A 21,815-nucleotide genomic window follows, 5' to 3' on the forward strand; every position below is an offset into this window, starting at 1 on the left:
AAAAAATTAGTCTTACTTGTATTTTTTTAGTTTTTTTCCCCCAGGAAGGTCTTACTTTTAGAGCACATCTGACATCTCTTTCTAGATTTTCATCTGTCTAAAATTACTGTCACTTGAAAATAATGTAAGTAAAATTGTTTACAATATCCTGTAAATGATCATTTTTAACGGCCTTATATTAATCTACTCACCCAAATCAGGTTTGATGTAAGAACAAATCACAGCCTAGGATGTCAGCTTTGAGTGTCACCATTATACTCTGCCTTTTTGTTGTTTTTAAGCATTTCCTATTTGCAAGTCATTTTTTATAGTTTGTGTTCTCATAAACTTTGGAACATCCAGTATAGTATTACTTATCTTCATTTCCCAAGTTATGTAAGGAAACATAAGGCTTAGTCACAGGAACTTTTCCAAGATCATAAAGCTAGAAATTATGGCAGATACTGTTAAATGACAGTACTGGATTCTATCAACATTGCTCTTCTCTTAGGTTCCCACCCAGAGTAGACAAACATGTAACCCAAGTTCCAGTCAATGAGATGCAAATGGAAGGCCATGGGAGGACGTTTCTTTTCCTTCACTACTTTTCCTGCCTGAGACTTGGATGAGAAGCCTAGAGGTGCAGCTTCTGAGGATTAAGGCCGACACACTAAAGCTTATAGAAGAGAAAGGTAGAAAAACCTTTGAGATGTCAGTGAGTAATCATGCCAACTCTGTAATTCTTACCACTATGGATTGATATAAATAAAGCCCCATCTGTTTAAGTCACTGCACTTTGGTTTTCTGATATTTGGATCATAAAAGACATCCAACTGATAAATCTCAGAACTGGAAATCAAAAGTAAAACTCAAAAACCCCCATTTTTTCCAATGGATAGTTCTGAAAGCATGCTTTTTTAATAAGTGTATTCTTAACACTTTCAAGGTGACTTTTTGAGTACTGAGAACAATCTCAATACTCATAACTACTACAGATATTTCTCACTTTATAAGCTAGATATATTTCTTAAAAGAAGCCATTTGTAAATAATTTAAACATTTGTAACTGAACACATTGATGGATTTTAAAAGAAATCTATAATAAATAGTTAAGATATTTGGAGAACATTTTTTATGATACTAAATAGGAAATCAGGTGGTGGTTGGCAAGTTTTTGTTCAACAAATACATCTTTTCAAATTGTGGTATGTCTGTTCTAAATTTACAATGCAATTTTATTGTCAGGAACCTGAGAAGGCAAATAAGTAGGACCTGAAAGAATTAACTCATACCCACTAGGTTAACTAATAAGATAATAATAAGTGTTGGAAAGAATTTGGAGAATTTATAATCTTCATATACTCCTAGTGGGAATATAAAATGGTGCAGTTGTTTTAGAAAACAGTATGGCAGTTCCTCAAAAATTTGAATAGAATTAATGTATGACCAAGCAATTCTCTTCCAAAGTATATACCCAAGAGAAATGAAAACCTGTGTCTACCCAAAATCTTGCACATGAATATCCCAGAAGCATTACTCATAATAGCCAAAAAGAGGAAACAACCCAAGTGTCCATCAACTAATTAATGGATAAAGTAAATGTGATATATTCATATAATGGAGCATTATTTGGCCATAAAAAAGGAATGAAGTACTTATATATGCTAGACTACAGATAAAGAACCTTGAAATCCTTGTACTAAGTGAAAGAGCCAGTTACAAAAGACCACGTGTTGTATGACTACTTTTATATGAAGTGTCCAGAGTAGGCAAATCCCCAGAGGATGCCTCCAGATGAGAAAGTTGAGGGAAATGGAATGACTACCAATGGATACACTGTTTCCTTTTGGCATGAGAAAATATTCTAAAATTGTGATGATGGTTGCATAACTCTGTAAATATACTAAAGCCATTGAATGCTATACTTTAAATGAGGTGAATTGTACAGTTTGTGAATTATACTCTATAAAGCTGTTATATTAAAAAAAAAAATAAGCAACCAGAAAAGATCAGTGGGCCCATGAGGTAGTAAAAGTTCCAGGAAATAGCAAAAATCCTTAAGGCTCTATACTTTCTCTGTCAATCTGGCACTATCTAGCTTTTCTGTGAACTTGCACTATGAAGGCTACTCCCATACTGCCTTCACTTTCAAATTCCTAAAGCTGACTTTACAAAGGAGATTCTTAAGTTTTCTTGTCCTCTTTTCATCTTTAAAGGACTACTTTGCCTTAGAGGCAAAGGGTAGAGGTTAAACCTTATGCCTGTGTTAGAACCCTGGCTCTCTTACCATCTTAGCTAAGTGACTTGGGAGAGATAATATGAGCACTGTAAAATGCGGACAGTAATAATAGTTCACAAAGTGAAGCTGAGGATTGAAGATGTAGTATGGAGTGCACCTGACAATACAACCTATGCCTAATCTCAGTGTTTCCATCATCTTTTTGATCCTGACCTTGCCTCTGTTTAACCCCTGCTTAGAATGAAAGGTGTGAGCTTCTTGCCCACGGCATGTAGCTGGTAACTGTTGGCTTAGCAGTGTATTAATAAAATCTGTCCAGGTTTTACACAGAATTTCTTGAATGAAGAGGTGTTACTTTTCATGTTTCACTTAATTAAAATTATTCTGAGTATGCCACAAGTGGAGAAAGAGAGCAAAATTGGAAGATTATTCTCCTCTACTGTGATGAGACCTGGTTATTGTCTTTCAAACATGCCCTGTGATCTGGTTTCCACAGAAAGCGTCACAGAAAATACTAAATTGTGAAGAAGGCAGGCCATCCCAAGTTCAAATACTGCTTTTCCCTCTCTTAGCTATGTGACCCTGGAAGCATCCCCTAACCCCACTGAGCCTCAAACAGTTTGTTTACAAAAATCAGAAAAATAATCATATGTACCTCACAAGGCTGTGTGAAGAATTAAATGAGTAGCACATATAAAGCTTTTGGCTAAATGTTTGGCAAATAGTAAGGGTCCCATAAATGCTTTTTAAAAAATGAATAGTTTGGGAAACTTTTTTGAGAGTTACAAACAGAAAAAAGTATACTTCAAATACTCATTGAAGGCATTCCTTAAAAAAAAAAAAAAAGCACTGGGTGTCATATATATGTTATATGTTAGCAAATCAAACTTCCATAAAAGTATATAAAATAAAAATTAAAAAATTAAAAATAAATAAATAAACTAACCTAAATGGGAAACATGGGTGGGTGACCAACTCAGTCCAGTTTGCTCATACCTTTTTTTTAATTGTTTTATTTCCATCTTTAATACTAACAGAGGATTTCAAAACAGACCAACAGATGTGGATATAGTTTAAATGTAACAAAGAAAGAATTCAGCTATGGACACTAGAGGGAAAGGGATTTTTTCATATCAACTTTTTCCTATTTTGCAGTTTCTAAATTAGTACACACGTTTTCCCAATTTAATTTAGTACAATGTAGTACAACTTTTATGATCAACCATTTGTCCATAAGCATAAAACTTTAGAGATTTTGGTTGCATGGTCATCTTGGCTCCTGAAGTCTTATTATTTATTGTAAGAATGTAATGAAAGAGTATTTCCTCAAAGTCCTCCTAGACACCAGGTAGAAAATTATCACTTTCACTCAGTTATTACTTTCAGTTTTAAAATTGAAAGTCCTGTGTCCTGGTAACTTAGTCTCAAACAAACTACGAAAGATGGTCAGCCTGTACAGACATCAAATTTAAGATTTGGAGAACATTATTAGCAACTAACAGCTTCCATGAATTTAGTGCTAATGGTGGACCTGGCACTGTGCTACATGCTTTAAAAGCCAAATTTGACTTAAATAATTAGAATGAAACTGTGCATTAGGTTCTATTCTTATACCCATTTTAAAGACAAAATAAAGGTAATTTGGAGAGGTTGACCAAGTTGCCTAAACCCTAGAAAGAGGATAGAGCTGGGATTAAAACAAAGGTCCTTTAAAAACTGTTGTGTGTTATATTGCCATTAGGTCCCTGCCCCCAGGTACATACTAATGAATTAAAGGGCAGAAAGTTTATAGAACACATTGTCACAGAAGGTGAAAATATTAATGGCCCAAAAAAGGTTTCGGTGGCTTCACTGACGATAATTAGGGAATTGGTACATTTAATGTTTACGTGTACATTTAATGTTTACGTGTACATTTAATGTTTACGACTTATTTTTTGGATCTCTGCTGGAGCAGAACACTAGCTGGACTGGAGTAGAATTGCTCATGTTAAACTGTTGAAGGAACCTACCTCTTCACATACACCACATACTTTGTGTCTATGTAGGTAGGCTTCCCAGAATTCCAGGTACAAGTCATGTTGCCTGAATATTCATAAATGACACAGGTTACCTTGTCAGGAACATCTGGTGGATCTGCAACAAAATGTTATCACTTAGGAGCCACCATATAAACATAAAGCTCTTTATAAAGTAGTTAGTTGAAAAACTTTCCATTTTATTTAGGAAACCAGCCCTAACAGCACTCAGTACCTCCCTCATTCCATCCCTACCACCTCACCTTACAACCTACTTTGCCATTAAGCATCTCTACTCTCCTTTGTAATACTTTACTGTATTCTCCATTTCTCTTGGGATATTAATATGATCAAGTTTCTCCCTTCAGAAGAAAAAAACCTTACTCCTCAAATTCTCACTCCTCAGCTACCACCGTATCTCCTCTTCTTAACAGCTGAACTAAGAATCCTATGTTATTCTAGTTTTTTATTTTATCTCCTATTTGCTCTTGAACTCCAGACAATTAAGATTCGGACCACAGAGATCCTTGAGTGGAGCAGCGGTTTGGCACCTGCCTTTGGCCCGGGGTGCGATCCTGGAGACCCGGGATCGAATCCCACATCGGGCTCCCGGTGCATGGAGCCTGCTTCTCCCTCTGCCTGTGTCTCTGCCTCTCTCTTTCTCTCTCTCTCTCTCTCTCTCTCTCTCTGTGACTATCATAAATAAATAAAAGTTAAAATAAATAAATAAAGATTGGTTGTTAGACTTTAAAAAAAAAAGATTCGGACCACAATTCTACCAAAACTATTATTGATAAGGTCATTAATGACTTTCTAATGAACCAATTCTAAGATATCTGTGCAATCCCCACTGAACTTGACTTGTGCAGCATTTGCTATTTTGGTCACTTTCCCCTTGAAACCTTTGCATTTTGGCTCTTGTGAAAGGATTCCCCAAAGTGTTCTTTCACTCTGGCATACTATTTCCTCTTCTGGCACCTATTTCACTACTCACTTTAAAGTTTGGTGCTCATACATACAATGGAATATTACACATCCTTAAAGAGAAAGGGAATTCTGATACATGCTATAACATTGATGAAAATAGAATGATGGTTGCCAAGACAGTGGGGGAGGGGGAAGGGGGGAAATGAGCATTGTTTAATGGGTTCAGAGTTCCAATTTTGAAGATGAAAATAAATCTGGAAATGGGTGATGGTGATAGTTGCACAATAGTATGAATGTACTTAAATGCCTCAGAACTGTACACTTAAGAATAAAATATAGCTTTGCGCAGTGGCAGTATAATAGCCAATGAGGTTTATCCGAGGTGCGACTATTGCTAATAGTTGAAATACATGTTTTATGTTATATATATTTTACCACAATAAAAAAATGATTAAAAAATTTTGGCATTGGGGCACCTGGGTGGCCTAGTTGGTTAAGTGTCTGGCTCTTGATTTCGGCTCAGGTCATGATCTCAGGGTTGTGAGATCAAGCCCCACATTGGGCTCCGTACTGCTGAGCATGGAGCCTGCTTAAGATTCTCTTTCCCTTTCCCTCTGCTCCTCCCCCACTCACAATCTCTCTTAAAAAAATTAATATTCACAGAATTCTATTTCAAGTTTCTCTTTCTCCCTTCCTGCATCCCCTTTAGCTCTTTTTCTCAGTGACCATAAAAAATGAGAACATTATTTAGTTTTTGTTTGTTAGCATCTTTCCCTTTTGAGAACTGATATCTCCCTCCTTCCCAACCTCATCCCCACTCTATCCCTACCCCAAGGGCTGTCACTCAGGAGGCTTCACTCAGAAGTATATCCTTGACAGAGGCTAACTAATCAGAATATTTCTCTTGGGAATGAACACACGACTCAAAAATGAACCAACCAGAATTTTCCAAGGGACTTTTCGGGAGCCATTGTAAACAAGGTACTTTCTTCTCCCCTGAAACAGCGGTCTCTGACTAACATGTGAGCCATTAGCTGCTAGTGGCCATATTGCATTTAAGAATGAAGACAACACGGGGTGGGGGGCATATATCCCAAAAGATGGGAAAAGATGGGAGTTCTGATGATATTTTTGGAGCCCTTGTGATCTCTGAAGTCTATGAAACACCGAAACTATAGAATGACATCTAAAATTTTCAGTTACATCACCCAATAATAAATGACCAAGATCAAGATAAAAGTATAGAAATATAGAGTGTTTATCATGTCACTTTTCAGGTATGGCTCTCTCAACTTGTCCCTACATGCACAGCAAATAACAAGAAAAATGGAAGAATGGGGGTTCAAAAAGAATAAAGTGTATACATCTGTGTATGTGAAGTTATACCTAAGATTTATCTTTTTTTTTTTTTTAAAGTAGGCTCCATGCCCAGCATGAAGCCCACCTGGAGCTTGAACTCACCACCCTGAGATCAATACCTGAGCTGAGATCAAGAGTCAGTTGACTAACCAACTGAGCACCAGGCACTCTTATTTATCTTAAATACAAATATATTCCTGCACTTCACTTGCAAATCATCCACCAAGAATCTTACTTATAAAATAAAAATAAATATGTGAAAAAGTTTTCTCATTGCAAATTGAAACAGTAATAGATATCGTTTAGACCTATAAAATTGGCAAGGATTTTGAAATATAGTAAACCACAGTGTTAGAATGGATTCAGGGAAATCCTCTAATACCCCTGTTGGTGAGAGTACAAACTGGTAAAACCTTTATGGAGAACACTTTACATATCACAGTTTTGGGGGGTTTTGTTTTTTGTTTTCATTTTTTAAAGGTTTTATTTATTCATGAGCTACACAGAAAGAGAGGGAGTCAGGGGCAGAGGGAGAGACAGACTTCCTTCATAGTGGGGAGCTGGATGCAGGACTCGATCCCAGGATTCTGGTTCATGACCTGAGCTGAAGGCAGACACTTAACCGACTGAGCCATCCCAATGCCCTACATATCACAGTTTTTAAAATCTAGAGCAATATCTTGCAACCCCACAGTTTTACACCTAGGAATCCATCTTTAATGAAATGTTCAAAGATATACGAAAATATTTGGCTAAAAGTGTGTGCCTCTTTCTTTTTTTAAGATTTTTTTTTTAAATTTATTTTAGAGAAACAGAGAGTGTGCGTGGTGGGGAGGGGCAGAGAGAGGGAGAAAGAGAATCTCAAGTAGACTCCCCACTGAACGAGGAGCCCCATGCCCAGGGCTCGATCTCACAACCCCAAGATCATGACTTGAGCCAAAGCCAAGAGTCGATCACTATCTGACTAAGCTATCTAGGCACTCCAAGTGTGTGCCTCTTAAAATATTGTTTATAGTAATGAATAAATTGGAAACAACCTAATGCCCCAAAATCAGTTAAGTAAATTATCAAACACTCCTAAAATGTATCCAAAAACAAAGTTGCAGGTGATAATCTAGTGTCTGGTCTCTGGAAAGCACTAGAAATATGTTAATTAAGGAAATTCTAGCTACAGGATAAAGTGAAAAATGCAGTTTGCAAAATAGCATACTATAGTGATATCATTTCAAAGAGAGACAGACAGAGAGAGGGAGAGGGGTTGGGGAGGAGGAAAGAGAAGGAGAAAGGGGAAGGAGAGAGAAACTAAAACCTGAAAGATATAGTTAAAATTATTATTATTATTTTTTAAAGATTTTACTTATTCATGAGAGGCACAGAGAGAGAGAGAGAGAGAGAGAGGCAGAGACACAGGCAGATGGAGAAACAGGCTCCATACAAGGAGGCCAATGTGGGACTTGGTCCAGAGTCCTGGGATCACGCCCTGAGCCAAAGGCAGATGCTCAACTGCTGAGCCACCCAGGTGTCCCATAGCTCAAATTATTAAAGAGGGATTGTTAGTAGTGAGATTATAGGATTATAGAGATCATGGGTGTTTCCTTTTTGCTGGTCTTAATTTTTAAAAACTTCCTATGTTGTATGCAATTTGATTTTACAATTAAAAATGATTTCAAGCAGTAAGAACATACTAAAGTATTTTAAAACATTTTGGTAAGTTGTAGCATTGAATTATAATGGGAAGAAACTGGACTTCAAATATGTGAAAAGAAAGTTTTATGTGAGTCTTAAAGGAGGTAGGTTTAGAAACATAAATTTAAGACATTTTGAATATTGATTGAGTTGTGGTCCCTCACTGATTACAATGATTTGTGCTGGAGTTATTTTTCCCCTCTGGTTTTAGACAGAATACCGTTGATTTGGCCATAAAAGACACTGGTCAATCTTTTGGGCTATGTTATTCCACAGCATTCTATATAAAGTGAATGCTCAGGGTTATAAATACCTGGTGGTTAGTTAACTTTGCAAAAGATCAAATAGGTTATATACACAGGTGCAAATAAGCTCAATATTTGTTAATGTGAAGTTTGTACAGATGGGAGTGTGATTACGGTTATGAGAGTAAGACCGGGCTGTTAATCACATTGCCAATCTATCCACTGTCAAGGATAGAAACTGACCATACAGCCAGGTACCAGGGAATACCCTGAAGTATACACAGATGAGGCTTATGTTTTTGCTTGTTCCTCCTAATCCCATCCCTTGCCCCATTATTGGAGCACTTACTAATCACAGGCCAGATTTCTTATTAATTTAGAGTCTAACCAAGGATCATTTTCTACTGAGAGTTTCTTGAAGATAGAGTCTGTCTTCTTTGAGTTTCTAGCATTTAACATGTTTTTGGTGCATGGCAAACACTCAGTAAAGTTTATCTCATAATTAGATTGGCTTGATTAATAAAATAATAATGAGGAGAATTTAAAATAACAGAAGCACACAATGCTTCTGGCAATGATCACAGCAATTCCTTCCTCACGGAGAGCATAGGCCAGCCTATTGTGTCAGTAATGATACTAGATAGTAATGTTAAAGACAAATATCCAGGGGCTTTTACTGGATAAAAAAATAATCTGCTTTGTTCACAATAAGTAGAGATCAAAGATGGTTAAAATTTAAGTCAAAGATATTTAAACTTTTAAATAAATGGTTAAGTGGAAACGGACTGTTCCATGTATGGTATATTTTAATTTGGTATTTTTGAATGAATAAAGAAATCTTATTTTACCCCATGATTGGTATGAAACAAACTTCTCATAATATGTGTGCATTCATTCACATGTGAGATTCTAAGAAGTGTTTAAAATGATGGCTAAAAATGGAAATTTAGATAATAATAGTTTATATTTCATAAATTACATATTAAAGTACAGAAGATTTTATATATATTTGGATTTCTTTTCAGGGAAAGCGCTGACTCATTTATTTTCTCTCTCTTTTATGATTTGTTTCCAGTCTAAAAAAAATACACATCATCATTTTATTCAAAACGTTGATATAAGTTAACATAGTAAAGTTCACAGGACAAATATCCTGTGATCAAAGTAACCCAGTGAAAGCAATGTGATTTCTAGAGTACCACAAAAACCCTCAAAAATCTTTTTTTGACCTACTTAAATAGGAAGTTTTGTTTGCTAAGAATGCAGAGCCCAAGAACACACGGGTTCTTGAGTCTAAGAGTTAGAGTAAATTCTTTCCTGGCAGTTACAATTTCACACTCATAACCAGAAACCTAGGTAAGGAGTTACAACTCACAAAGTAAATAAATGGAAAGAGTGATGTTCTTTCTAAGCAGCCAGCAGCAGAAAATCTAAAGTCTTCTATGATATTGTCCCAGAAGGGAGCAAAAACCATTCTCTGACTCTAAACATGGCCTGGTGGTTGTGTTCATGGGCAGAGGCCCTCAGCCAACACTGGAAGGGCTTTTGGAGATAATTTGTCACTCAAATTGCAACACAAGGAAAGAGGCCATACATCTTTTGCCTCCTCTGGCTTAAATTAAAAACCAATCTTCCATAACTGTGAAAGTTGCTTATTTCCCCTCCAAAGAAATTGTACCTTCTCGTAACCCCTTACCCCTACCCACAAAGTATAAATAGTAAAATATTTAAGCATGAACTATTTATGTTTCCTGAGGATGTGGACAAGCTAAGCAGTCCTTAAACATCAGATAAGATATCTGCCTGTGACCTCATTTCTTATAATTTGGGGCAAGTTTAGTATGTTATTATCAATTTAAGGCATGAGTTTGCCAACTTTATTCCTTCACCCCAAAACTTACTATTTTCCTTCCTCAATTTACCTCTACCACCTGCCATAGCTCTTTTTTCTTTTGAAAATCATGCAAGATCAAGTTCCCTGAATTAAGTAGGACAATGGCCTTATTTAGAAGAAGGAAGCCTCTTGCTTTTCAGGTGTCCATTCTAGGGACAAGTGGTTACCACCAGGTGGTCTTGCTCTTGCTACATAAGGTCTGGAGATGAGGAAGACTAAGAAATCAAATTTGATTGTTAAGAGGTATAGAGGAAAGGAACATGACAAAGATTCCAACCCCTCTATCTTTCTTCACCGAAATTGGGTCCAGGTGCTCTAGGGAATGAAACTCTGGGTTAAAACAGTGCTGAATTTATTGATCTACTTCTCATAACAGTAGAATCAAGAATTAAGTATATAATTATACAAGTCACCTCATATTACTGTAATAACTTATACATCTTTAGAATATCATAAATACAAATTGAATTTAGCAAGTATTTTTAAGATGAGTGTGATTAATTTTTTTCTTAATAATTACAGTAACAATGATTCACATTTGGTGCAGTAGGAGTAGGAGCAGGGAACTATATCAGAATCTCCTCATGTTTTATCAAAAGCACGTAATTTTAAGGGTTTGGGAACACTGGCATAGCACTTTAAAGTGTGTCATATGCTTTCAAATAGTTTATTAAAATTTGGTGCTTACTAAAGCTGGTATAACTGGCCTCATTTTATAGACATGGCATCAAGGTTCACACACGTGGTTAACTGGCCCAAGGTCACACAGCTTATAAGAGGTATAGCAGGAACATAATGCTAGTTTTGCAACTATTTTTTCTTCCTAAATCTTAGCCTCAAAACTTCTTGATGGGATCTTCTTCAAGGTTGATGATATCAGTTTTAAAGCGAATAAACAAAAAACAGAAGTGTAAAGCAGATGAAAAGAACAACACTTAAAATCTGAGGATGCTGCCCTTTGTGTATGCTGTGTTTGGACAGGCTAGTGTTAAAATTTTGTTTTAAGAATGCATCAGCAACACTTAAAAACTTTTAGAGATCACAATGAAAATTTGTGTTTCTGTCTTCTTTCAAAGAGTCAAAAGATTTAGGAATACAGGATCCTCATAAATGATGCAGCTGGGCAGTGGCTGTCCCAGTAGATCCAATAGACCAACTATGTGCTTTCTTCTCTGCACACCTCCTACCAGCTTCCTTGATTCCTATCTTCTCAACCTGGCCCCTGGAAGTATTTGAGTTTGCAGTTTCTATATTCAACTAAAATAAGAAGTAAACTATATTAATTTATCTCTATTTTTAGACAGGATTTTAGGCTAGTTAATTGCTAGGTTAGCTTTCATTTGAATTTTGAATGTACCTCAACACTTACATCCAGAAGAAATGTCTTTTCCACATATCAGTGTCTCTTGAAAATATCCAGGACATTCAGCAGTACAGTACATAGAGGCATGTGGCTCCAGAAAGTTGCTATACCAAAGCCGAGCTGTTGTTTTGTTAATTCTTGTGATTTGAAATCTTTCTTTGATGCCATTTTTATAAAAATAAAGTTTCCTTGGTTGGCAATTCTTAATTGCTGCTTGGCAATATATAGAGATATTCATACCCATCTTAAAAATTGTGGCTGGTTCTACCCAGATGTGGCCAGAGCAGTTTATATTTGTAATTCCTGGAAATGAATAGATAAACATTTTTAAATTCCATGTAAACCATTAAAATAAGAGATTCAAAAGATAAGCTGTTGCATTTAAATTTTATTCTTTCCTATTCACTAAATGATTTCCACTAGAAGTTTTAGGACTGTCTTTTAACGGATTTGTTTATTATAATGTACTTTTACCATACTTCCTTTGATGCTTGGCAACATAGTACAAAACTAGAGTTAGCCTTTAAGCTACTCTGTCTAAAGTTCAGATGTAATTACTCTCCTGTTTTAGAGAACTGAGACATTATAAGGCTATGCCTTTTTTCAAAAGTAAGATTACAAATAGCACTTGGCACTACAGAATCCAAACCGCATTTTCTAGCTACTCAATCAATCTTTCATTGTTCTATTGTGGATAATGGCTACTTTTATCAGAAAATTATACATTTAGGGGCACCTGGGTGGCTCAATTGGTTAAGAGTCTGCCTTTAGCTCCCGTTATGATCTCAGGGTCCCAGGACTGAGCCTCACGTCAGACTCTCTGCTTAGTGTGGAATTTACTCCTCCCTCTCCCTCTGCCTTTCCCCCCTGCTTGTGCTCTCCTTCCCTCTCTCTCAAATAAATAAAAAAAATCTTAAAAGAAATTTATGAGTTTAATGAATGACAAAAATTACTAATTTTTACTAATTACTAATTACTAATTTTTTACTAATAACAAACATCTATTGCATGATAATCACTAAAAATTCATCATTAATTTAATAACAGGAAAATGTTCAGAATATATTTTGTTAAAAAGCAATTGCAGAACAAGATATTTAATATGGGCTCAATATCAGAAATAAATAGATGAATGGATAAAAGAAATGCACTAAGATATTAACAATGATAATCTCTGTGGGTTAGACTAATTTTATTTATTTATTTATATTTATTTATTTATTTATTTATTTATTTATTTATTTATTTATTTATTTAAATATTTTATTTATTTATTCATAGAGACAGAGAGAGAGAGAGGCAGAGACACAGGCAGAGGGAGAAGCAGGCATCATACAGAGAGCCTGACGTAGGACTCGATCCAGGGTCTCCAGGATCACACCCTGGGCTGCAGGCGGCGCTAAACTGCTGCGCCACCGGGGCTGCCCTAGACTAATTTTTAAATTTTTAATTGCATACTTCTGTTTTAAAAATTATATGGTTAACAATGTATTAATTTTATAACCCAAAATAATAAAGTCATTTTCAATAACTCAAATGAGAGTGCAATGGAGTATCAGTTAAATTAAATTCACATCAAGGAAAATTTATTATTGTCTTTTTCTGGAAATACTTGCATTAAAATACCTTAAAACCTTATCAAAATAGTGAAAAAGATAAGTATTTGATTTTAAGAGGTCTTTATGTTTGGACCATAATCTTAAAGAATTAATTCTTTTTGTAATACAAATGTAATTGAATATTTCCATGTACACAATGAACATTTATGTATAAATCATGAATATTTAAATGTTCAAGTAGTGATAAAAATAATTCCATCATTATTAGCAGGAAATTGAAGCCAAAGGCATGAAAAGGAAGTTTTAAGAAAGCACCTGACTGCTTTAAATAAGGTAAAAAATTCAGGTTCAGACAAACTGCATCTCCAGGACCTTTTAAAAAATATGTCAATATTATCATGGAATTATCATGGGTAGTGTTTGAAAATACATAGAAAATATTTAAAAATGTCAGAAGACTTCAGATTTAGACAAACGTTGTCTTGGTTTTCAAAAATAAAATAAAGAAGAACCCTAGAAATTTTGAACCACTGAGCTTTACAACATTCAGGAATGAATTAGTAAGTCAGTGATTTCTCAATACCTAAAAAAAAAATCAGTAATTGGTGAGGACACAGATTGTGTAAGAATAAGTTATACAAAAATATGTTAACATCTTTTTAAAATAGGGATAGTAGATTGGTCCAAGGAATGTTAATTTTTGTTTTTAATTTCAGCAGAGCTATTGCAAAGGGGGAACATAACATGCTAATAGGAAACTTGGAAAAAATGTAGTGTGCATGATATTGAAACTATTCATAGATTGAACAATATATAAAATAATTTCTAATGGACAGTTTGAGGGTCTCTAATAACATATCGGGGGGGGCTTGACTTATTTCTTTCTCTTTTTTAATGATTTTTTTTAAATTTATTCATGAGAGACAGAGAGAGAGAGAGAGAGAAAGAGACTGGCAGAGACACAGGCAGAGGGAGAAGCAGCAGGCCCCATGCAGGGAGCCCGATATGGGACTCGATCCCAGGACTCCAGGATCACGCCCTGGGCTGAAGGCAGCGCTAAACTGCTGAGCCACCCAGGGATCCCCTTGACTTATTTCTCAACCCTATATTAATTACTTGAATACATAAACAGAAATCCTACTTATCATTTGCATATTTTAAGAAGTCAGAAAAAGTTAGCTAGTGTCTTATTTCTTCTAATTCTCCCTGGATAGGGATGCCTGGGTGGGTCAGCAGTTGAGTGTCTGCCTTTGGCTCAAGTCGTGACCCCGGGGTCATGGGATCTGTCCCGCATCAGGCTCCCCTGCATGGAGCCTGCTTCTCCTTCTGCCTAAGTCTCTGCCTCTCTCTTTCTCTGTCTCTCATGAATAAATAAGTAAAATCTATTAAAAAAAATCTCTTTGGATAGCTGTCAATTTGACTCTGGGAGCGTCTGATATCCTGCTGGAGGTTATTCTAGTTCTGATGATAGGGCCACCTCTATCTCCATTACAATTGTGTTCCAATCTACAGAATCCAGTTTTCCTTTTGTCATCACTCCAAGTAACTTGCATGATTTGCAAAGCATTCCTCAAGGTCTAAAACTCTACCTTGTTGTCACTTCTCTCCGAGTAAATGAATTTCTACCACCTGCCCAGGACACAAAGCCCCAGTAGAAATTCTCAAATGCCAACAGCTATCCTGCCTGAATTTCTGACGATTCCTCAAAGCTGCTTATGCCTGTATCTGTAATGTAAGTGCCAGATGTTTGTGTGAATTATAAGATGGGAATAATAATAGCACAATATTGTTGCACAAGTTGTGAGGAATAAAAGGCTTAGCACAGTGCCTGATACATAGTAACTGTCAACAAAGGGCTTGTGGAGTTGAATTAAATTTAAATGTTTGTTGGATTGTCATGTAACAGTTATATAACAGTTCAAAGATAGAACGTGCCAACTCAGAATAATAAGCTTCTTCATAGAAATGTTCATATATGAGTTAGAGATTTGTTCATTAGGGATACTTGAAAAAAGAATCCTGCTGTTAGGAGGGAGGTTGGACTCTTTTATTTCATTCATGCACATAATTTTTATGTGCATATAGTTTTTCCCAATCTAATAATATTTGATTCTTCAAAGATCCTAACACAATGCCCTAAAAATAACACTCAAGATTTTTTTAAAAAATAAAGGATAACAATAGGTACTAAAAATACAATACCTCCATGACACCAGTTGAAGAATATGTAAAGAGCTATTACCACATCCCATTGAATTGTGATCTGATTCATGCCTGAAAGCAGGAAAAAGTTCTATGTTGCCCTCTAGGAAAAAAATATGAAAAATGTTTAAGTTGTAGTATTTTAATGAAATAACAATAATAAAAAAGGCATTACATTTTTTTCTAACAGTTATTATTGCCTTTGATGAGAACATTTCAATAGGAAGAAAAGAAGGAAGGTGGGAAGGAAGGAAAAAAGAGGAAGAAAAGAGAGAACAGAAGGGAGGAGGAAACAGGGCAAAGAAAAGTCAGTGGTGTGTGAGGAAGTATGATAAAATGGTCTTTTATACCCTTCAAAAGTCACTCTGATTTACCTTAGTAGGACATTTTGACCCTTGATAAAATGTACTTTCTTCTGATCTGATCTCTCTCATCAGAGATTTCTGCTCTAACTCCTGATGATAAATTCCCCCGGCCAGATTTCTGTACCTATGAAGCTCCAAAAATATCAGTCTTTGATGAGTTAAACTTGGGAAAAGCCAAAAATTGCAGAACTTCCAGAAAGAAAGCACCCAAAATGAAGAAAGATGAGGTGAGACAAAGGCATATGTGCTCTCACCAGTTAAACTTAGAAAAAAAAAACAAAACCTTTTCATCTGTAGACAGCTAAAAAAACCACATTATATAAATTCCAAACAATATTGCTATTAGTTTACAACTAGAGTTGCATTATTTAGTTGGTTATTTACATTATTGAATAATTCAGTTATTCAATAATCAACATTATTAAGTTATTTTTAGCTGTTTAATAAGGCCCGAGCCTTTCAAATAAAACAACAAAACAAAATCATGACTCGTCGTATAGCATAACATATCTGATAACATTTCTAAAAACTGGGGTCCCCATGGCCCCCGTGAATATAGGAATCCCTTTCATAATTTGTTAGCAATATTAGGTCTTCTCTTTATAAATAAGAGGCAAAACAAGGCCTAAAATGCTCCTGGTTAGAAGTTAAATACTCCCCCAGTAGAATATATGCAATAATTATTGTTTAAAGTGACACAATGTTAGACAATATTTTAGATCCAACTTTCATCAGTAACCACTATATGAAATATCACAAGAACTTACAAGAAAAAATAACCTGGCCCAAGTATTTCCAAAAGAAAATATAGCTGTTTTTGAGTATTTGGGTGATCATTGTCTCTTTACCTTTCAACTTGTTGGAAGCACAAAATTCCTCTTCAGAGTCAGGCTGCTATCTTGTTGCCTGTGTCATGTCCTCTTTCCCCGCTGCCCGCTTGTCAATAATCACTTTAGATTTTCAGCAACGAGGCAAATGGAAATGTCAGCAAAGCCCTGACCTACATTTCAGATTCTTGAAGAGGAACTCAAAAACTGTCCAATTCAAAATGACTGGCTCTCATGTCACTATTTGGGAAAACCCAGATTACTGAAAGTGAACTGCTTTGTCAGTACTTTTTTTTCTCAGTTTAATTTAAAATGGTCTGTCTCATTCAAGAAGTAGAACATATATATCGACTCTGCCTATCAAAATATAACACCATAATATACAAAACGATAATGCTTAGTTTTAATTTGCAATTAACATTGATGTCTATTATAAACCAATTTCTTAAGACAGTTTAAATGCTACTGCTGACCATTCATTTATTTACCAAGAAATTTTGAGTATCTAATATGCATCAGGTATTGTTCTGGGCATAAAAGATACAATGGTGATTAATTACTGAATAGCTCTTTTGCTGTATTGTTTAAAGTGATTTAATTGCGGATCAGTTGAACTATCACTCAGGCTTTAACAGGATTCTACAAGCAAATAAAAAATTACCAGATATTCGGTACATTTATAGTAGGCATCACCAGGGGCTTTCCCTGGCATACTTTCTCCTCCCACGTCCTCTATTACTTCTACATGAATATCTTTTCACTCCGTGTATTCCTTTTTATCGTAAATGACAGTTACTTGTTGCAATAAACTTCTTAAAGCCAGAAACTCCATCTCACCTTTTAAATTTTTATATTTTTGGTACCTAGTACATTAGAATAGTCTGGGGAAATACTGGAAATATTTCTATGCTCAGATTTATCCTAGACAATGAAAATTAGAATTTCTGTGAAGTCTGGGCACCGTTATTTTTTAATTCCAAGTGGTTATAATGAAGAGTCAGGGTTGAGAACTTTTAGACTATAAGAATAAGAGTGTCTTTGAAGACCACACAGAAGAAAGGACTGTCAACTGGGTTTGAATGATTAATAACAATTTTCAAGGCTGTGAAAGAGACAGTGTGGGAAACATTTCCCATACAAGAACAGAATGTGCAAGTAATAGAGATGTTTTAGGACTGACTAGTTGTTTCTCCAGGTTGAAGGGAATAGGGTGTGAGCTGGAAAATTAAGGTCAGTGGCAGAATGTAATCACTGGGCTTTGTATTCCTGCCAAGTAGCTTAAACCTTTGTCTTGAAGTCAGTTAGAGATAGCCAAGATTGGTAAACAAAGAAATAACATAATCAGATTGGACTTTTAAAAGATAATTCTAATTATTGGGTGGAGAATTGAATGAAGATGAAGAGCCCAGTTAAAAGGCTATTAAAACCCAAAAGCTGGGGGCACCTGAATCGCTCAGTTGGTTAAGCATCTGCCTTTAGCTCAGGTCATGATCCCAGGGTCCTGGGGTGAAGTCACACAGCAGGGCTCCCTGCTTCTGCCTGCTTCTCCCTCTGCCTCTGCCTCCCGCTCCCCCTGCTTGTGCTCTCTCTCTTTCTCTGTCAAATAAATAAATAACATCTTTAAGAAAAAAAAAAAGAAAGAAAATCAAAAGCTCATGAAGGTCCAAAGCAAACCAGGGGCAGCAAGAACTGAGAGGAAGAAACAAAAGGGAGAGCTATACTGAGGAAGATTAGATAGGCCATTGTGACTAGCCAGGGAATGGCGACCCCTGGAGTTGTGCAGTGAACAATATATGCGTGTGAGAGGGGATAAGAATTCAGGAACATGAAGAGTGACTCTGGTATGGTTTTTGCTGACCCAGTAGATAACAACGTTAATCGAATACACAAAAGGAGGAGTGATGGGGAAGTGATAAGTTTTGTTCTGGTCATGTTAATTTGGAGGACCTTACAACATGTGCAGAAAGAACTGTCTGGAGGGCTGTTATAGACATGGGTAAACCTGGGAGAGAAGTTTGGGCTGGAGATCTAAATTTGGAAGATTTCAGCATATCAGTAGCATTAAAACTAAGATTAGAATAAGAAAACTGAGAGAGCACATCCAGAATGATAAGGGAAGGAAGCAGATGGTCAGAATCAGGAAATCTTGACCAAAGAACAAGGAAAGATACAAGGAATGTATGGCCAGCATCAAATGATCAGAGATTAAATTTGATAAGAACTAAAAGAAAGTATTGGATTTGACAGTATTTTTCCTAGAACAGTTTCAGAAAAGAAATAGAGATAGAAAGGGGATCGAAAAAAAAAAAAAAAAAGAATGAAAGAAAGGGGATTGAAGTGAGTTAGAATAAAAAATAAGAGAACATTGACTAATCTTTCAGGGATCTGGATAATCAAGATGAGATCTTTTATCCATTTCATCGGTTGGTTGTTTTTCTTATTATTGATTTTGAGAGTTCTTTATATAGTTTGTTTTTTTTTTTTTTTTTTTTTTTATTGGTGTTCAATTTACTAACATACAGAATAACACCCAGTGCCCGTCACCCATTCACTCCCACCCCCCGCCCTCCTCCCCTTCTACCACCCCTAGTTCGTTTCCCAGAGTTAGCAGTCTTTACGTTCTGTCTCCCTTTCTGATATTTCCCACACATTTCTTCTCCCTTCCCTTATTTTCCCTTTCACTATTATTTATATTCCCCAAATGAATGAGAACATATAATGTTTGTCCTTCTCCGACTGACTTACTTCACTCAGCATAATACCCTCCAGTTCCATCCACGTTGAAGCAAATGGTGGGTATTTGTCATTTCTAATAGCTGAGTAATATTCCATTGTATACATAAACCACATCTTCTTTATCCATTCATCTTTCGTTGGACACCGAGGCTCCTTCCACAGTTTGGCTATAGTGGCCATTGCTGCTAGAAACATCGGGGTGCAGGTGTCCCAGCGTTTCATTGCATTTGTATCTTTGGGGTAAATCCCCAACAGTGCAATTGCTGGGTCGTAGGGCAGGTCTATTTTTAACTGTTTGAGGAACCTCCACACAGTTTTCCAGAGTGGCTGCACCAGTTCACATTCCCACCAACAGTGTAGGAGGGTTCCCTTTTCTCCGCATCCTCTCCAACATTTGTTGTTTCCTGCCTTGTTAATTTTCCCCATTCTCACTGGTGTGAGGTGGTATCTCATTGTAGTTTTGATTTGTATTTCCCTGATGGCAAGTGATGCAGAGCATTTTCTCATATGCATGTTGGCCATGTCTATGTCTTCCTCTGTGAGATTTCTGTTCATGTCTTTTGCCCATTTCATGATTGGATTGTTTGTTTCTTTGGTGTTGAGTTTAATAAGTTCTTTATAGATCTTGGAAACTAGCCCTTTATCTGATATGTCATTTGCAAATATCTTCTCCCATTCTGTAGGTTGTCTTTGAGTTTTGTTGACTGTATCCTTTGCTGTGCAAAAGCTTCTTATCTTGATGAAGTCCCAATAGTTCATTTTTGCTTTTGTTTCTTTTGCCTTTGTGGATGTATCTTGCAAGAAGTTACTATGGCCGAGTTCAAAAAGGGTGTTGCCTGTGTTCTTCTCTAGGATTTTGATGGAATCTTGTCTCACATTTAGATCTTTCATCCATTTTGAGTTTATCTTTGTGTATGGTGAAAGAGAGTGGTCTAGTTTCATTCTTCTGCATGTGGATGTCCAATTTTCCCAGCACCATTTATTGAAGAGACTGTCTTTCTTCCAATGGATAGTCTTTCCTCCTTTATCGAATATTAGTTGCCCATAAAGTTCAGGGTCCACTTCTGGATTCTCTATTCTGTTCCACTGATCTATGTGTCTGTTTTTGTGCCAGTACCACACTGTCTTGATGACCACAGCTTTGTAGTACAACCTGAAATCTGGCATTGTGATGCCCCCAGATATGGTTTTCTTTTTTAAACTTCCCCTGGCTATTCGGGGTCTTTTCTGATTCCACACAAATCTTAAAATAATTTGTTCTAACTCTCTGAAGAAAGTCCATGGTATTTTGATAGGGATTGCATTAAACGTGTATATTGCCCTGGGTAACATTGACATTTTCACAATATTAATTCTGCCAATCTATGAGCATGGAATATTTTTCCATCTCTTTGTGTCTTCCTCAATTTCTTTCAGAAGTGTTCTATAGTTTTGAGGGTATAAATCCTTTACATCTTTGGTGAGGTTTATTCCTAGGTATCTTATGCTTTTGGGTGCAATTGTAAATGGGATTGACTCCTTAATTTCTCTTTCTTCAGTCTCATTGTTAGTGTATAGAAATGCCACTGACTTCTGGGCATTGATTTTGTATCCTGCCACGCTACCGAATTGCTGTATGAGTTCTAGCAATCTTGGGGTGGAGACTTTTGGGTTTTCTATGTAGAGTATCATGTCATCGGCGAAGAGAGAGAGTTTGACTTCTTCTTTGCCAATTTGAATGCCTTTAATGTCTTTTTGTTGTCTGATTGCTGAGGCTAGGACTTCCAGTACTATGTTGAATAGCAGTGGTGAGAGTGGACATCCCTGTCTTGTTCCTGATCTTAGGGGAAAGGCTCCCAGTGCTTCCCCATTGAGAATGATATTTGCTGTGGGCTTTTCATAGATGGCTTTTAAGATGTCGAGGAATGTTCCCTCTATCCCTACACTCTGAAGAGTTTTAATCAGGAATGGATGCTGTATTTTGTCAAATGCTTTCTCTGCATCCAATGCGAGGATCATATGGTTCTTGGTTTTTCTCTTGCTGATATGATGAATCACATTGATTGTTTTACGGGTGTTGAACCAGCCTTGTGTCCCAGGGATAAATCCTACTTGGTCATGGTGAATAATTTTCTTAATGTACTGTTGGATCCTATTGGCCAGTATCTTGTTGAGAATTTTTGCATCCATGTTCATCAGGGATATTGGTCTGTAATTCTCCTTTTTGGCGGGGTCTTTGTCTGGCTTTGGAATTAAGGTGATGCTGGCTTCATAGAACGAATTTGGAAGTACTCCATCTCTTTCTATCTTTCCAAACAGCTTTAGGAGAATAGGTATGATTTCTTCTTTAAACGTTTGATAAAATTCTCCTGGGAAGCCATCTGGCCCTGGACTCTTGTGTCTTGGGAGGTTTTTGATGACTGCTTCAATTTCCTCC

General features: G+C 36.3%; 1 protein-coding gene, 1 long non-coding RNA gene and 1 other non-coding gene across 3 annotated transcripts in view; 2 read left to right on the forward strand and 1 right to left on the reverse strand.

Moving 5' to 3' along the window:
* LOC111095914 overlaps positions 1 to 766 on the forward strand; it is a 38,175-nt gene extending 37,409 nt beyond the window's left edge. Inside the window, exon 3 of the long non-coding RNA XR_005359623.1 lies at positions 491 to 766. This is a non-coding gene — a long non-coding RNA (uncharacterized LOC111095914). The remainder of the gene's footprint in view (positions 1 to 490) is intronic.
* IL23R (interleukin 23 receptor) overlaps positions 1 to 16,906 on the reverse strand; it is a 65,445-nt gene extending 48,539 nt beyond the window's left edge. Inside the window, exons 1-4 of the mRNA XM_038537159.1 lie at positions 16,685 to 16,906; positions 15,472 to 15,574; positions 11,717 to 12,013; positions 4,231 to 4,354 (exon numbers count right to left, since the gene is read on the reverse strand). Coding sequence (XP_038393087.1) covers positions 4,231 to 4,354; positions 11,717 to 12,013; positions 15,472 to 15,541 — 491 coding nt within the window. The 5' untranslated portion in view covers positions 15,542 to 15,574; positions 16,685 to 16,906. The remainder of the gene's footprint in view (positions 1 to 4,230; positions 4,355 to 11,716; positions 12,014 to 15,471; positions 15,575 to 16,684) is intronic.
* LOC119872093 lies at positions 5,501 to 5,642 on the forward strand. Its single transcript, XR_005360278.1, has one exon. It is a non-coding gene; the product is annotated as a U4 spliceosomal RNA (small nuclear RNA).
* Positions 16,907 to 21,815: the final 4,909 nt, after the last annotated feature.

This window comes from Canis lupus, chromosome 5, assembly GCF_011100685.1.
Source record: "Canis lupus familiaris isolate Mischka breed German Shepherd chromosome 5, alternate assembly UU_Cfam_GSD_1.0, whole genome shotgun sequence".
NCBI lineage: Eukaryota > Metazoa > Chordata > Mammalia > Carnivora > Canidae > Canis > Canis lupus.